This window comes from Temnothorax nylanderi, unplaced genomic scaffold (assembly GCF_030848795.1).
Source record: "Temnothorax nylanderi isolate EJ_2023f unplaced genomic scaffold, tnyl_v1.0 TNYL_tig0027_pilon, whole genome shotgun sequence".
In the NCBI taxonomy this organism is placed as follows: Eukaryota; Metazoa; Arthropoda; class Insecta; order Hymenoptera; family Formicidae; genus Temnothorax; species Temnothorax nylanderi.
The window spans coordinates 977,906-993,058 of NW_027249089.1; the positions used below are offsets into that span (position 1 = coordinate 977,906).

Genomic DNA, 15,153 nt, shown 5'->3' on the forward strand with positions numbered 1-15,153 from the left:
CTTTCCGAGACCATATCCGACTTGCAGAATTTTCTGAATTCTTTCTTTTTATTTGTAGAAAAAAAGGAAATGCCAACGCCACGTGGTCCGCAGTTTACAAATTGTAGGTACAGAAAAAGAGGTACAATCATACAATTTTGCTTATATATCGCGGTAAAGTTTATCGTAATCACTTCTTAAGATTAACTTGATCCTCCGATTAAACTCACTCTTCATCTCTAACTTTCCCCCTTATGTTTATTTTTATCAATGTAAATTAACCTTAATCTCGGTTTAACTTACGTTTTATCTCTTTCTAATTCTTAGAACTAAAAGAGAGATAAAAAGTAAATTAAACCGAGATTAAAGTTAATTTACATTGATAAAAATAAACATAAGGGGGAAGTTAGAGAGAGATGAAGAGTGAGTTTAATCGGAGGATCAAGTTAATCGGAGACGGTGAAATCGACCCTGCTCTGCAGTTTCACAAGTGTCGGTTAACTTTTAACCTTAGATTAACTCACTCTTCGTCTCTTTCTAATGTCCCCCTTAGAAAGAGACGAAGAGTGAGTTGATCTAAAAATAAAAGTTAACCGACACTTGTGAAACTGGGCCTACTACAAGTACAAAAGTGCCTGTTAAAGGGATCCTGCAGCCGTATGATTTACCGACATTATCGTTTTCACATAAATCTTTTAATTGGCTTTATAGAATTGCAAAAATCTTTTACAGAATTAAAGTACGCACAAAAATCTAGGCTAGCAAACGCGATTTTATATAAAAAAACACCAAAAAATTAAAAATGTTACTTATTTGGGCACATACAGCTGTCACCTGACGACAATATTTGGTTAAAACAAAAATTCTGCAGTTTATACATACATAATGTTTGTCTCCTAGCCTTAGGAAAACATGTAGGAATAATATCGTGCAAGTAGAAGTAAGATTCAATGCGTACAATAAAAGAAAAATGTGAATTTTATTTTAGTACTGCAAATACGGATGCAGACTGACAAGAAGAGCAGCAACAGTAGTTGTCGAATCTTGCAAGAGATGGCGAGCAATCAAACAAGGACAGATGTCATTTCGTTAGACAAAGACAGATATAGGGAAAACAAAATTAGAAAGGTTGACATTATCGACATCGAGGAAGTTCGTCTGTCACTGCAGGATGCCTGTTAAAGTTTTTAAAGCGAAAAGAATTTAGAGGAACTCTAGAAAATACGAGAAGGTAGCGCCCCCCGACAGAGCGATCTCGACATCGCGCGAACCGCTACCTCGCGCCACGTCGGTAAGTCAGCGATCTAACGGGTAATGTTGCGCGGAGTGCGGACACTGCGGAAGTGCGGACGTTGCGGTACCAGTATTGGAGTGCCACCGACAGCCACCGGCCACCCTGCCACCGAGCCACGTATATACGGCCGCCCAGCTAAAACCGCCAACGTGCCATGTGGGTTCGATTGCGCGCGATATAAAGCCGGGAATTCGCGATTCCATATATTCCATGCGAGTCCACGCGATCCCGGACACGAAGCGTGCCGGACAACAACAACGGCAGCGTCAAAGGCAATTGGAAGCGGTGGGACGAGTTATGAGCGCGCCGTGCCGGGGAACGGCGGCTCGAATCTTATCCTAGAGTCTCGAATGACACGACTGCTCTGAGAATGCGGTCGCCAACGGGGAACGATGGCCTCCCGATTCTCCTGTTGCTTCTGCTCGGCGCGCTCCTCCCCGGCTCGTACTGCCTCGAGGTGATATACGCGATCAACGCCGGCGGCGAGGCGCACACGGACAGCTATGGGATACACTACGTCAGGGATCCTCTCCTGGGGAAGGTCGGCACGGCCTCCGATTACGGTAAGCAGCTGATCATAGGGCGTATCAGCAACGTGGACCAGATACTGTACCAGACCGAGCGCTATCACCACAACACCTTCGGCTACGACATCCCGATCAGCCAGGATGGGAATTACGTTATGATACTCAAGTTCTGCGAGGTGTACTTCAACTCGCCGAACATGAAGGTGACTTTTCTTCACTAGACAGATTGATCCTTGATCGAAAACTTGTTACCTTCGTCAAATGTTTCATGTACAATTCTGTTCCAGGTCTTCGACGTTGTGCTGAATGGCGATCATACCGTGGTCACCGATTTGGACATCTTTGAGAGAGTCGGGCGAGGTGTTGCGCACGACGAATATGTTCCCTTCAGGGTACAGGGCGGAAAGTTGATATACAATGATGAAGAATCAGACATTCTTGCAGGAAAGATAAGAGTAGAATTTATAAAGGTAGAGTTGATTAATATATTTTGTAGTATATAAACATATATGCATATATCATTATGTATTATATACGATGGCATATGATTACATTAATTTTGTAATTTTACAGGGTTATAGGGACAATCCAAAAATAAATGCAATAGCTGTTGTGAAAGGCGTTTTAGATGGTTCGTATTGTCTTCGCTTTAATGTAGAAGAATTTTTTTCACAATTTAGTCAAAGTATTCACGCATATACTGTATTTCTCAGATGTACCGCAATTAGGACCGATACCGCCCGATCCGGAGGACTATCACGGTATGCAAGAGGAAGAGGAGGAGACTACCTTGCGTAGCAGACACACGAGTGGGCCTAGGACACCTGACCCGTACTCGATAGACGACTCGTCTGTAATGTTACCTGTTTTCGTAGCCATTGGCGCTTTTATTCCATTATTGTTCTGCCTATGTAAATTATAAGCGAACACACGCACACGTGCATAGAAATGCCTTGTACTTAACGGTAACAGTGTTCCCGAATTTATTTAGGCTCGCTCAGTCTACAAGAGGACGTCTAAATAGTGTAAATAAATAATCCATTTATCTAAGCTCCTTTGCGTTGCCAGATTTAGTGTGTGAGAATATTTATTATTAATTTATAAATATAGATATTACGTGGGATATAACCCAGCTTTTTGCACGTAATCATATTTTTTGATATATTTTAGGGGCGTTGTTTGTTTTCTCGGTGAAAATGATATAACTTTTTCACGACTTGATATCTAAAATTATTCACCAGGCACTTTCTCATAATTAGGTCTAAATCATAACTTTGAGATTACTAATTCTCAAGCTAATTCTTAAAGTTAAAAAATAAATTTTAAACATTTACGTAGAATTAACTTGTTTTATTTATAGTGTTAAAATATTTGTAAAAATCTGACTTTTCGATCGCGTAAACTAAAAAGAATTATTGTTAAACCTGACTATTATAATTGCTCCAAGAATAAATGGGAAATATGTGAGAATGTGAGGTGTCTGATACAAAATATTCTTAAAAAATCTCCGACCTTACTTTTAATGATAAATTTCTGACAAATTGATCCTTAGAGAACATTTCGACAAGTTTGGAGAAAGATTACTATTTATTACAACTTTTCAATATGTACCCTTAAATTTCTTTGTAATCAAACTTCTTGGTAATAAAACGTCACTGTTAAATTCCAAAAAAATTAAATGCGTCAAGTGTTATCATTTAATTGCGGCATAATGTTTACAAGTTTCTTTTCAATTTCGTCGATTTTTTTACTTGAAAATGCTAATTTGATTTACGTTCTAATTAAATTCAATTGTAAGTCTATCAAACAATTTCTTACTAAAATTAATGTTGGAGATTCTGGGACAACCTGTACGTACACTTGTATTCTGCATATCAAATGTGTATCTGAAACATATAAAAGTTTAATAGATCAAGAGACACGGTAGTGTCCGCGCAGCGAGTCACAGACCGTGTATTTATACGTGAGCCGACGAGTTGAGAGACCCAATTAGATTATCGAATTTCGATAACGGCTGAACCGATCAAATTCTGAGTAAGTATACACATTATACAGATTGTCCCAGAAGTCAACATGTAAAACTTTCAGGAAGGTGATGATTTGTGCGGCGATTTTCTCGTCATTGCTTTCCATATTTATTCAGAACTTGAATGTCGCGTCTTATAGATCGTGATATATCACGAAAGGTTTTTACTTCCAGCTACTGCCAGTTGGCAAAAGATGGAGAGAGCCGAAGTCGCGAAATCGATCATTACCTTAGTTCTTAGTAATTACAACATAATTTGATCAACTTTTGCTCGTAATTTTTTGTATCAACCAAACCTGTGTACATGTTACGTTTCCACTTTTCGCTACACAAACTGATCTCGAAAGATTTGGACGCCGAAGTGGCATGGATTATGTAATTTTAAAATAGGCTTCTAGAGTTTAGTACTGTTATCGAAATGGATATTCTGCAAGGCAGACAAAGAATCTTATAGTCCATTAAATAACAAAGTATGTCGATTCGTAATATAATCAATCTTTTGCACACACGCATTGGAATAAATAAAACTGTTACTATGTAAGACAATCCTTCGCGTTATGTCTTCCTCTATTTTTTCGTACCGAAACAAGAACGAAGTTTCGAGTTGCATTTATCGAACTGTTATTCTGTATCGCATACATTATGTAATACGAATGGACTTTAACGACACCGTTTATCTGTATTGCCAAATAGATAATTCGACCGAGCACGAATCTTATCTCGTTATCGATTCGCACATTTCCTTGTAAAAAAAAAATAAATGATTACACATTGTTATTTGTACTCTCGCTGCTCTTTGGGTTTAGGGTCTGATGTCGCTTGTAGATTTTACAGAATAACGCTCAGAACGGCGTGTATCTTCTCTTGGCTTTAAATATTAGTCTTTAACACTAAATGTCGAAGTGAAAGTAATCTGTAATCTTTTAAGAAAAAAAAATTAATCCAAATTTATAACGGTGCATTTTCTGAAATTGTCCACGACTTTTGCTGCAATATGTATTGAGTCATTCTATAAATAACGCAGTATACAAGGGAGCTTGATTTATTCTTCAGTTCAAAACTGAAAGACTTTTATCGCTAGGGAATTGAAAATTTAAGATTAAGATAGAAAGAAGTTGTAAATAATAATGAAAAATATATTTTGAATTAAAATTGAAATGTCAAATTTTTTGTGTTTTATTTCAAAAATATTTCTAAAAAACCGCATTACTTATGAAATGACTCGTTTAAAAAAAAAAAGAAAATATCAGAACTTTGAAGTTAGAGCGGTTAATGGAAAATAAATAGGCATATAAAATAATTTTTTTATCGCGATAAAAGTTAACATAAATCCCAACAAAAGCACCTTAATAATTTCTGTAACTTAAAACGAGAGATTTGAAATCCGTCATTTTGACGAGATTGCGGTTGTTCTAGTATTAAATAGAAATTAATCGTCTGGTATTTCTAATGTTAATGAAATTTTTGCCGATCGTATATTGGGTATCTTGCATATATAAACTACAGTACGTCCTATTTTGTAGCGTCGAGGGGGAAGAGGAGGAGAAATTGTCGAATCTTGAGCGGGCGTAACAGGGCGGAAGGAGCGTCGTCGACTATCGATCGCGCGATTGTTCGCAAACCGCAGCGGCAAACGGGACGGTGTATACACACGTATGTACAATAAATTCAATTGAGCGCGTCCCCGCAACGTAAAGAATCGCGCGTTCTTAATGGAGAACGAGCTCATTCATCCCGGCGCGTGAGACGGACGGGACGTCACGTGACCTGGCGCGTCGGAGACCCAAGAGCCGGGGTCTTCGTGTCGCGTCGTCCAAGTCTTTGATGTGCGCTCATCACCGGCAATTAGCTGTCAATTCATGCGGCCGTACTAGTGGTTTTGGAACTGTTTGGAACGGCGACGGGAGTGGCGGGACCAGGCGGGATCCGCGAGGAAGTTCTCCCCTTTCTCTCCCCTTTCCTTCTTGTCCTTGAAGAGCGCCGGAGAGCGCGGCCAAGTGCTTACTTGTAAATGCCTCTTATCCGTATCAGCGACTGACGCGATGCATCGGGGATCAAACCGCTTTCTCGCACGTACACTTAAGTGCGGTAAGCCGGCATCGGCTCACCGGCAGATATTGAATAACAGCATTCGCGTCGACAATCGGAGATAAAGTCTCGATGGGCGTGGAGAGATCGTTAGGAAATGAAAACTGTTTTGACGCTCCTCTCCGCTCTTGAAGCTGCTAATTGAGGCTGCTTGTTTTGGAATAGCTATTGCGGGGATATATTAATAACGATATATATAATTCTCTTTTCTCTGTAAAACCCTAGAATGGCCCAATATTTTATATTCTAGGACTGCCGATTTTAATGTTTCGATTTCGAGCAATAGTTTGAGAAGGGAAACCGCTTCCTGCGTACGAGGAATGACAATTTTTCGTACAATTCATAGCCTTTGAAACATTTTTTCCTTAGAGGAAAAAGGTCCTCTACTCGAAACTTACGAGTGTGTTGTTCTTATGGACAAGGAATCCCGAAAGATCGTAAATTGACCCTGAAATTTAGTCAAAGAACCGTCGAAATTAGAGTGGAGGATTTTAGAATGCCCTACACTCTGTTAAATTCGTAGTCAAATTATACTCAATTTGAGTCATTTTTTTATCCATTTTTATTCCTATATAGATCGTCATTGCTCCTACTCAATATGTCGTTAATTTAACTAAAGCAATGTTAATTTAATTAAATCAATAGAGTTAAAACAATAGTTTGTGTTAAAATAATAAATTTCGACACACATGGCAGTTAAAAAATAACAAAATGTTATCACTCAAAAGGTATTGGTTTAAATTTCTTTAATATTTAACAGAGTACGCAGCAATAAGATATGTTCGAACTTTTCCGCTCGCGTACTATTCCCTCGTTATTAATTATAACGTATAAATACGAGAATGACGCGTTTTCCTTTGATTAACGGAAACGACAACGTCTCTCAACAACGATTATTAATGATTAACGAGCGGTGAACATTGACCTTCACCTAGTGACCGCGGAGCGATCGGTCGCTGGAACCGTTCTCTTGACCTACGATCGAGATATAAATACGTACGTGCATCACGCTGTGTCTCGAATTATAACGTATCTGTGGAGTAAATTTAGATAAGAATTCTCGCAAACGCCGACGGAGGCGTTTTTTCGTCGGTATTTACTTTCCGCGCGCGAGACCGCCGTCACGTCGGCGAGAATCCTCTTCCGTCCTCTTCGCGTAATCGGTCTCGGGGGGGGGGGGGGGGGGAAACGTTAACAAACAGGTGACACATCTCGGTGCGGCTTAGCGCACCGTACATATGTGACGTGTATTTTTGTACGTAACGTGATCGACGCTCCGTCTCAAGTGTTATTCAAATTACAGCTGGTCCGTGCAGTCCATCGATCCTCGATAAATTTAAGTACCTGTTTGCTTAACTTTGTCCCCCTGCGCGATAAGCGGCGCGGATATTGTTTGCGCGTTTAGTAAAAGGTCCACTCTCGAGGCAGATACGCGATAAAGTTTAGAAGACTATCGATAACCGCGAGACGATAAAAATTAAGTAAGGCTGTTCCAATTTGTTAAAAAATTAACTAATAGTTAAACCATATATATATATATATATATATATATATGTCTTTGTTTTTTCTTCAAATTAGACATATGATTCAACTATTAGTTAGTTTACCAACAGGTCGGAACAACTGGCCCTAAATCGGATAAAATTAAGTAAATCGGTCTACCTTACTCCTCCAATTCAATTGATATGACTGTTAACTAATCGAAGCTTGAAATTTCCGTTGATTCACTTTGCAAATACGATCGTAAATATTGATTGCTTATTTTATCGGCGACGAAATCTATGATCTTGTTTGTATAATGTTAACTTTCCTTATTTTATTATATATAATCGATTAAACGTGACTCTTGGAACTTGAATGATTGTATCACTTTTTAGCGATTGCTTTATCAATTTGATATATGTATATTGGGCTTGACAGTAATGTTTAAATAACGAGAGAGAAAGAGAAAGAGAGAGAGAGAGAGAGAAGGGGGAAGGCACTATTGATAATGATAATCGCATGTATTTACTTTTTCGATTCATTGTTTTCTAATAAAATGAAAGATAAAAAATATACCTCCAACTTGTATTTTTATAGAAGTAACATTACAATATAACGTAAATAATTTCTTTATAATAATGAGATTCTTGAAGATTCGACCAATCGTCATTTAAAGTATTTAATTTTAGAAATAAAGCACATATAGAAATTTTGACGCAAGATAAACGTACGTAACGGCAAAATTGATTCCATGTCGCCTGAGGGTGCTTCCAAGACATTAAGAAAGAGACATTAAAATTCACTGAGTCAGCGCAGGATGTAAGTCGCGAGCAGACCAGAGCGCACACAGACGCAAATAAATGCGGCTCTCTTCCGCCCCTCGCGCACATCCACCGCCGTGGCACCGTGCGCGAGGGGTACATCAGCAGCGATGATGAAAACGACAGGACATAGACAGACTGGGCCGGTCTCTATCAGCCCGTCGACGATAATCCGTCGAATACTTTGTCCGGAATCAGATTATCAGACCGCAGATTGGCCGGCGGTACCCTCCCTCTCGCTCTCTCGCGGGGGACCGGCGAGATCCCTTAACGAAATCCCCCCCCCCCACCCCCACCGGATGTCGTTATAAAAGCCGGCGCGTCCCGGCGCGTCGTTCGTCTTTCCTCGGCGGCGATTCAGATTCTGACTTGTGCGCGCGACCAAGCCAATTTCCTCACGTTCAACCATGGCGCAGATAGTCGGCAAGTACCAATACGTGTCGAGCGAGAACTTCGAGGATTACATCAAGAGCTTCGGCAAGGCCGACCTCGCCGACGCGTTCCTGCAGGCCACGCCGGTCGTGGAGATCCAGCATAACGGTGACCAGTGGGTCGTCACGGTCACCAGCAAAGACAAGACCGTCACCACCACCTTCAAGCTCGGCGAGGAGTTTGACGAGCAGTTTCCATCCCAGGACACCGTCTTCAAGGTGGGTTCCACCGAGAGTGTATTGCTTCAATCGTGCGTATTCAGCGAAGATTCACGTCAAGTCATGAAATATGAACGGGATAAAATTAATGCGACAGAAGGTTTAAAGTTACTCTCAGACATCGATCACGATGATTCGTCTAAAGTTACCACTTGGAATATCTTCTTCCACTTCGGAAAGGAAGATTTGATATTCCGAAAGAAAGTAACGTTAGACGAACTATTCTCTGTACGGAGAATGATTACTGATTAGATAAAAACAGCTTTTACGTAGAATATCTGATCTCTCGCGTTTCATTTGCAAGCCTCACGCTGATTTGCGCGCTAAAATGATAGAAGTGAATCTTCTTTCTCCATTCCTCTCGCATAAAAGCATGGGAGGTGCCCGGTGACAGTCGAAGGATACAAAGGTCAACGACAACGGACTTGAATGTAAAAATGGCGCTTAACGCGAGTGCTGCCGTTCTTTATAAGTATAATCGACAATTACAATCGTTATACATTTTATATCGCAGAGCGTGACCACGAAAGAGGGCGACGGCTTCAAAACGGTGACCACCTTATCCGCGGAAAAGGACGTCAAAGCAATCCGTGTTTACGAATTTTCAGACACCGGAATGGTCGTGGTAAGTGTGATTCCGATATAAATGACAACGTTATAAGCGATCCTGCACAAATAAAATGACAATGACGTAATATGACTAAGTGCACGTGCCTTACGCGCTCTTTTTTCTCTTTCAGCATCTATCCACCAACAAGAGCGACGTTAAAGCCAAGCGTACGTACAAAAGACTGTAAAAACCGGTTCCTAATTTAAATAGCGCTACGTAACATCACCCTTTATTAAAGAGATTGAAATGTAAGAGTGCTTTTTCTTTTCTTTCTGTCCATTACTCCATTTCCCCAGCGATGTTCGAGGTGAGGCGAGAACGACAGGACGTAATGCTGAATAACACTGTTCAAACGTAATATTTATTTATTCAATTATGAATTCTGAGAAAAAAAAGAAGAATAAAATGGTGACAAATACGCGTACACAAGAAAATCGGAATAACATGCATACGAAACGCGCGTGTGAAAACGCTAAGCTATGCTCTCTCTCCTTGATACGAAGACGCATTTAATGCATATCATATCGAATATTGTGCGTGTGTACAGATCGGCTTCGCGAGTCCCTTACACAGAGGACTCGCGTCGAACGTTTAATCATCTTAAAAAGATTCGCCGATCTTTTTAATCATCGATCTCGTCGTGCTTGCGGGAACGCTTGTTTAATGATCATTTGGCGCATTTAGAGACCATCGCGGGCATGTCTCGGTTCCGATAAAATCAGACGAAAGAGATATTTTCACGATCGTAGGTCAAACGGGATAAAAAAAAAAGAAGGAAACCGTTTTCGACCGAAGTTTCATCACGTCGCGTCGTCGGTCCGAGCGCGTGCTCTAACAGTGGAAGCGTCGAACGCAAAAGAAAAGAAATTGACAAAGGGAAGGCTCAGAACTGAGCTCTACTGATTTCCATAAAACTCGGCAGGATTTACGGAGAAAGTTCCTCGAATATAATGATACCTCTTATTTAGGTGCAGATGGTCAACTGTTTATCCGAAATATTTTAATAATAAATTAGTAGCGTCTTTAGTAGTTTATTGGGATACTCACGTACGAGTATTCGTGGTAACTACCTCATAATTTGTAGACTTTATATCATAACTATTACATTATTCTACTATTTATATAATAAAAATTTTTATATGAAAATAATTTATTTCTTTAGATTAACAATAATTATTTTTATCATAAAACGTTTATATAAAAAAAAAAAATTGATTGATTGTGGGGTTTAAACTCGAATCTACAAATTATGAGGTAGTTACCATATCCAACTACTCGTATGTCACAAATACTCGTGTATGTGACAATCCTAATAAATTCTACTAAAGACGTTACTAAATTAATTATTAAAATATCTCAGAAAAGCTTGACCGTCTGCACCCAAATAGGGGTATCATTACATTCGGGAGAACTTTTTCTGTAAATCCTGCCAAGTTTCGAAATCGCTCAAGTTCGGGTCTGAGCCTTCCTTTGTGAAATTTGTGCGGTGTATAAAAGCTTTAAACGCATGCGCGCGCGCGCAATGATGACGTTGATTGCGTCGAGAAACGCGAGAAGCGGGGGGGATCCAAACATTTAGTAAGAGAAAATCTAAAAAGAGCGGCCGAAATATATCCGCAGAAAGAAATAGTATTTCTCTGATTTCCTTTTAAATCTTTGGATCCCGCTCGTTTTCTCTTCTTCCGCTCAAATATATATATAAACTTCTTCTGGCTCCTCTTGTGTATCATTCGAATTTATTTAATAGTACTGTAAGGTATCACATTAAACCATTAGGGTGCTGTACACATAGATTAGATAGCATTACATATATCATGATTACGAGTCATTATATATCTCGCAATGAATTCAACTTCAAAAATAGGAACAAACGAGAATAAATATACGCTTCCCTCTTCTCCTCTTTTCTTTTCCACTTTTTTCCTTTGTCGTTCGAGTAAAATTGTGTCGCGAGTAATCGTTATCAATTATAATGCGCATATAAAATTAAAAAATTGTAAAAAATCCATATATTTTATCGAGTTTCGTTAAAGGTTAAAGATTAACGTACTGCCGTATCGGAGTTGAAGGTCTATTTTTCAGGCCGTCACGAGGCACTCTTCTCTCAGAAAAACTCGGGCCCGCGGATCAGTTGAAAGTAATGACGTGTGAAAACGCATCCAATTATATTTACATAACAAGACTGTCGATCCTTATTACGATAAGGCAGCAGTTGTCGAAAGCAATGTTTAGGGTATGCCTCACTCTCTCGTTGATAGTTTGAATATCTCTGACACGTATGTATGCATTCACGTAAGAACAATAAAAAAAATTTTTTCGGTTCAACATACATGTATATCTCCCTAAACACTACTCCAGCGGATGTCCCGACGCGCGGTCGTGCTCTGTCCGTTAAACAATAATTATAAGGAGGAACCTATGTATCGGTTCACGTAAACCCGCGACGCGTAATCCCTAGGCCGACGTGTGTTGTCGCGACAGCGGCGGACAGTTCGCAGCTTACCGATCGACCGTTCAATCGGCGATCAGCTGATTATCGGTCGGCACGTTCACCGGCGACGTGTCCTTCCGCGGCACGTCGTCCTCGGGTTTGCTCGTTGCTGTTATGACGGCGGCTTTGGTCACGTCCTCCTTGGGAATTCCATTCTGCAATACCTTGGTCTCGCTCGAGGATGATCGCTTCGTCGCGGTGGAGGAGGTCCTGGAGGCAGTCTTCGAGGTCAGAGTTTTCTTCGTTGGCGAGGTTGCGTTCCCAGTCGATTTCCCAGTAGGTGTGCGTGTCTTCGTAACGCCAGTTGTGCCGGTGGGCGCGGAAGTGCGACCACTGATCTTGGGCGCTGATGCCCCAGAACGGGAGATTTGCTTATTGACCGTCTCTTTGCTCTGTTTGTCGATTAACGGCGATTTAGTGGTCGTGGCCGTGATCGTTCTACCGGTAGTTTCGCGCGGCTTGATCGTGCTGGACGTCGGCGCGGTTCTGGGTCTCGACGCGCTGTTGACGCCGGTCGCCGGCTGTTTCGATATCGATGTGATCTTAGTAGCTGCAGTCGCGGACGCGGGTCTTGGCTTCAACGTTACACTGGATGCCGATGTTTTCGCGGTCGTTGACGATGTTTTGGCTAAAGTGGTCTTCGCGGTTGTACTAGTGATTGTTGTTCTGGGAGTAGCGCTCGTTGGCTTTGTGGTGGCAGGTTTGCTGACGGATTTCGCGTCACTGCTCATCGTCGATTTCTTCTCGCTCGATATTCCACTGTTCACCTTCGACGAGATGGTAGTGGTAGTTTTTGGTCTCGTTGTACCAGAGCTCAAACGTGGAGAAGCGCTGGTTCTCGTAGCTGTTGTTGCCGTCGTCGCTGCCTTGGTAGTTATTGTTGACTTTGTGACAGTGGTTTTACCGCTGGTGCTCGAGATCGCCGCTTTGGTTGATCCGTCCAGTTGCTTGGGACGAGTTGCGGTACTCGTAGCGGGTTTTTTCGCAGCCGATTGTGCTGGTGATGTCGTAGTTGCTCGCATGGCCGCGCTGAGCGTTTTGGAGGGCGAGGTTGGCGTGGATTTCGTTATCGTTTTCGTTGTCGATGCTGTTGTTGCTTTCGTCATAGTTTTCGTTGGACGTTTCGCGCTCGTCGTCGTAGCCGCCTTCGCCTTGATCGGGCTCCCAGTGGCGACGGCCGCCGCCGTTGCAGCGACGACGGCTCCCACCGATGCTTCTGCGATTCCTGTAACCTCTTCTTTCGATTTGTCTATCGCCGCGGTATCTTCTGGTGATGTTTTTGCGGTTTCTCGTGGCTCAGTTACTCCCTCTTTCGAAGGAATATTTTCGGAAGCGACATTTATGTTGAGTACCTTATCAACATCAATGAGTAATTCAGGTATTAACTTTGCTTGCTCTTGCTCAGTTGGCTTGTTGATCAACCTTGTAGGTTCTGGCAAATCAAATGCAAAGGGGTTTAATTCAGGTGTACCGTACGGTTTGATGTCATTATCAAACGAAAAGAGGAGGTTTTCAACCTGCTCTTTATGTTTTCTATTTTCTAAGTGAGAACCATCTTCGTGTGCAAATTCGGGATCAACATTTTTAAGTTGAGGCATCGAGTTTTCTGATTTATAGCAATCCGTCCAGTTAGATTGATTCAATTGACTGCTTTCGGTTTTAAACGATTGACTAAAAGTATCCATTTTTTCAGAGATAATTGCAGAGTCCAAATTAGCGTGATAGTGCGTCTGTTCCGTACCCGAGGCCGTTTCTGGAAATATCTTTTCCGATAATAATGACTGTGGCACGACATCTTGTTTTGAGATGTGTATTGCGTCATTTAAATTTAAATGATTCGTTGAATCTGGTAGATTTTTCGGCACTTCGGACTCCATACTTTCCTTTTCTATGATTTGCGAACAATTCTGCAACGATTGTGCTACCGTTTTCATAATGAAAGCCGTATCTGTATCTGATGAGAGTGAAAATAACTGTTTTATTTTTTCTTCCTTGTCCTTTGTTAATTTTGCGTCTTCTTTGTCCTTTGTTAATTTTGCGTCTTCTTTGTCCTTTGTTAATTTTGCGTCTTCTTCGTCCTTTGTTAATTTTGTGTCTTCTTCGTCCTTTGTTAATTTTGCGTCTTCTTCAGTTTCTTCTACGGAACTTTCGGACATTGAGCAATCATGCTTTATTTCAGCAGAGAAGTAATGAAATCCTTCTAGTTCTACCGGTAAACATTCCATTACTTTCATCCCCAAGGAGCTGAAGGGTGGTTTCGTGGTAATTATAATAGGTTCATGGGTCGACTTTTTCTTGTCACGCAGTCTTGCTGAAAGCGAAGAGGTCTTCGTTTCGGAGCTAATCTCAGAGCTCATAGTGGACACAGAGTTATCGTCTGGGGGCTGTGGTGTTGACGCGCATAGGACATCGCTCGGGCTCTTGTCTTCCGAGAGGGGTGTGTGCGCGCGATCCTCGTCTGCATACGGCTTGGGTGAACCCGGCGGCGTGTTCACTTGTTCAGCACCATCTGAACTGTCGTCCAATATGTGTACGGCATTTAGATCGACACTCTTCTCGAATGCCGCCTTGAAATTACCTGGAGTGAGCGACATAGCCATGGGATTATTCTTGGTGACAATGTCGTCCTCCTCCAAATCGGATCCCGCATCGTCGCCCGTCTTTTCATTCCATTGAGAAGAGATATTCGTTTGCCACTGCGAGGTAGACGTGACATGCATCATAGATTCATCATCACCCATTTCGGCTTTGGTTGACGAAATCTCGGATACATCCATACTCTGCGAACCATTATTCTGCAGATCTGCATGTTCGTCATGCGAGAATTCTTCGCCTATCTCCTTTGGTCGGTAACACACTTCCTTATCGAATTCGCTCTGGCTCGGTATAGAAATATCATCCATTGCCTGTGGTTGCTTCAGAGGAGAGCCACTAATGGCAAAATCCTGCAAGAAGCCCCTGGGACCCATTAACGGTGGTGACAACGGCACAAATTCGGCTGCTTCCGGATTCAATTGGAAATCCATGTTATCCTGTTCTGTTTTCTCTTTCTGTATATCTAGGAGAATCTGATCCTTCTCCGGTTCGCTAGATTTTCTTTCGTCGCTTATCTGAAAGCACATCGGTATTATTCAAAATATGATACTTTTGCATCGAACGACAAATGTTTCTATCGACGAAGGCGA

The 15,153-nt window shown here is 41.4% G+C and overlaps 3 protein-coding genes across 4 annotated transcripts in view; 2 read left to right on the forward strand and 1 right to left on the reverse strand.

The window, feature by feature from the left end:
* The first annotated feature begins 622 nt into the window (after positions 1-622).
* LOC139770140 (malectin) lies at positions 623-4,609 on the forward strand. Of its 2 annotated transcripts, XM_071701890.1 has the most exons (6): positions 660-718; positions 807-893; positions 968-2,003; positions 2,088-2,270; positions 2,374-2,431; positions 2,514-4,609. In XM_071701890.1, the coding sequence occupies exons 3-6, from the start codon at positions 1,644-1,646 to the stop codon at positions 2,720-2,722; spliced, it is 810 nt and encodes a 269-aa protein (XP_071557991.1). In that variant the 5' UTR covers positions 660-718; positions 807-893; positions 968-1,643; the 3' UTR covers positions 2,723-4,609. The 2 variants fall into 2 exon arrangements, with proteins under 2 accessions (XP_071557990.1, XP_071557991.1); XM_071701889.1 differs by having other exon boundaries at positions 623-893.
* A 3,938-nt stretch (positions 4,610-8,547) lies between these two features.
* LOC139770145 (fatty acid-binding protein-like) lies at positions 8,548-9,729 on the forward strand. Its single transcript, XM_071701894.1, has 3 exons — positions 8,548-8,867; positions 9,382-9,492; positions 9,608-9,729. Exons 1-3 carry the CDS (start codon positions 8,625-8,627, stop codon positions 9,662-9,664), a joined length of 411 nt encoding a protein of 136 aa, XP_071557995.1. The 5' UTR covers positions 8,548-8,624; the 3' UTR covers positions 9,665-9,729.
* Positions 9,730-9,816: 87 nt separating this feature from the next.
* The window catches only part of LOC139770131 (uncharacterized), a 53,380-nt gene continuing 48,043 nt past the window's right edge, over positions 9,817-15,153 (reverse strand). Inside the window, exon 10 of the mRNA XM_071701877.1 lies at positions 9,817-15,078. Within this exon, the coding sequence (XP_071557978.1) occupies positions 11,992-15,078 (3,087 nt within the window). The 3' untranslated portion in view covers positions 9,817-11,991. The remainder of the gene's footprint in view (positions 15,079-15,153) is intronic.

Bases quoted from the DNA above. Each gene is read 5' to 3' on its own strand.
- LOC139770140 (XM_071701889.1), top strand. From the start codon at position 1,644: ATGCGGTCGCCAACGGGGAACGATGGCCTCCCGATTCTCCTGTTGCTT. The intron at 2,004-2,087 runs GTGACTTTTCTT...ATTCTGTTCCAG, and splicing joins TCAACTCGCCGAACATGAAG to GTCTTCGACGTTGTGCTGAA. The intron at 2,432-2,513 runs GTTCGTATTGTC...TGTATTTCTCAG, and splicing joins TGTGAAAGGCGTTTTAGATG to ATGTACCGCAATTAGGACCG.
- LOC139770145 (XM_071701894.1), top strand. From the start codon at position 8,625: ATGGCGCAGATAGTCGGCAAGTACCAATACGTGTCGAGCGAGAACTTC. The intron at 8,868-9,381 runs GTGGGTTCCACC...TTTATATCGCAG, and splicing joins CCCAGGACACCGTCTTCAAG to AGCGTGACCACGAAAGAGGG. The intron at 9,493-9,607 runs GTAAGTGTGATT...TTTCTCTTTCAG, and splicing joins CAGACACCGGAATGGTCGTG to CATCTATCCACCAACAAGAG.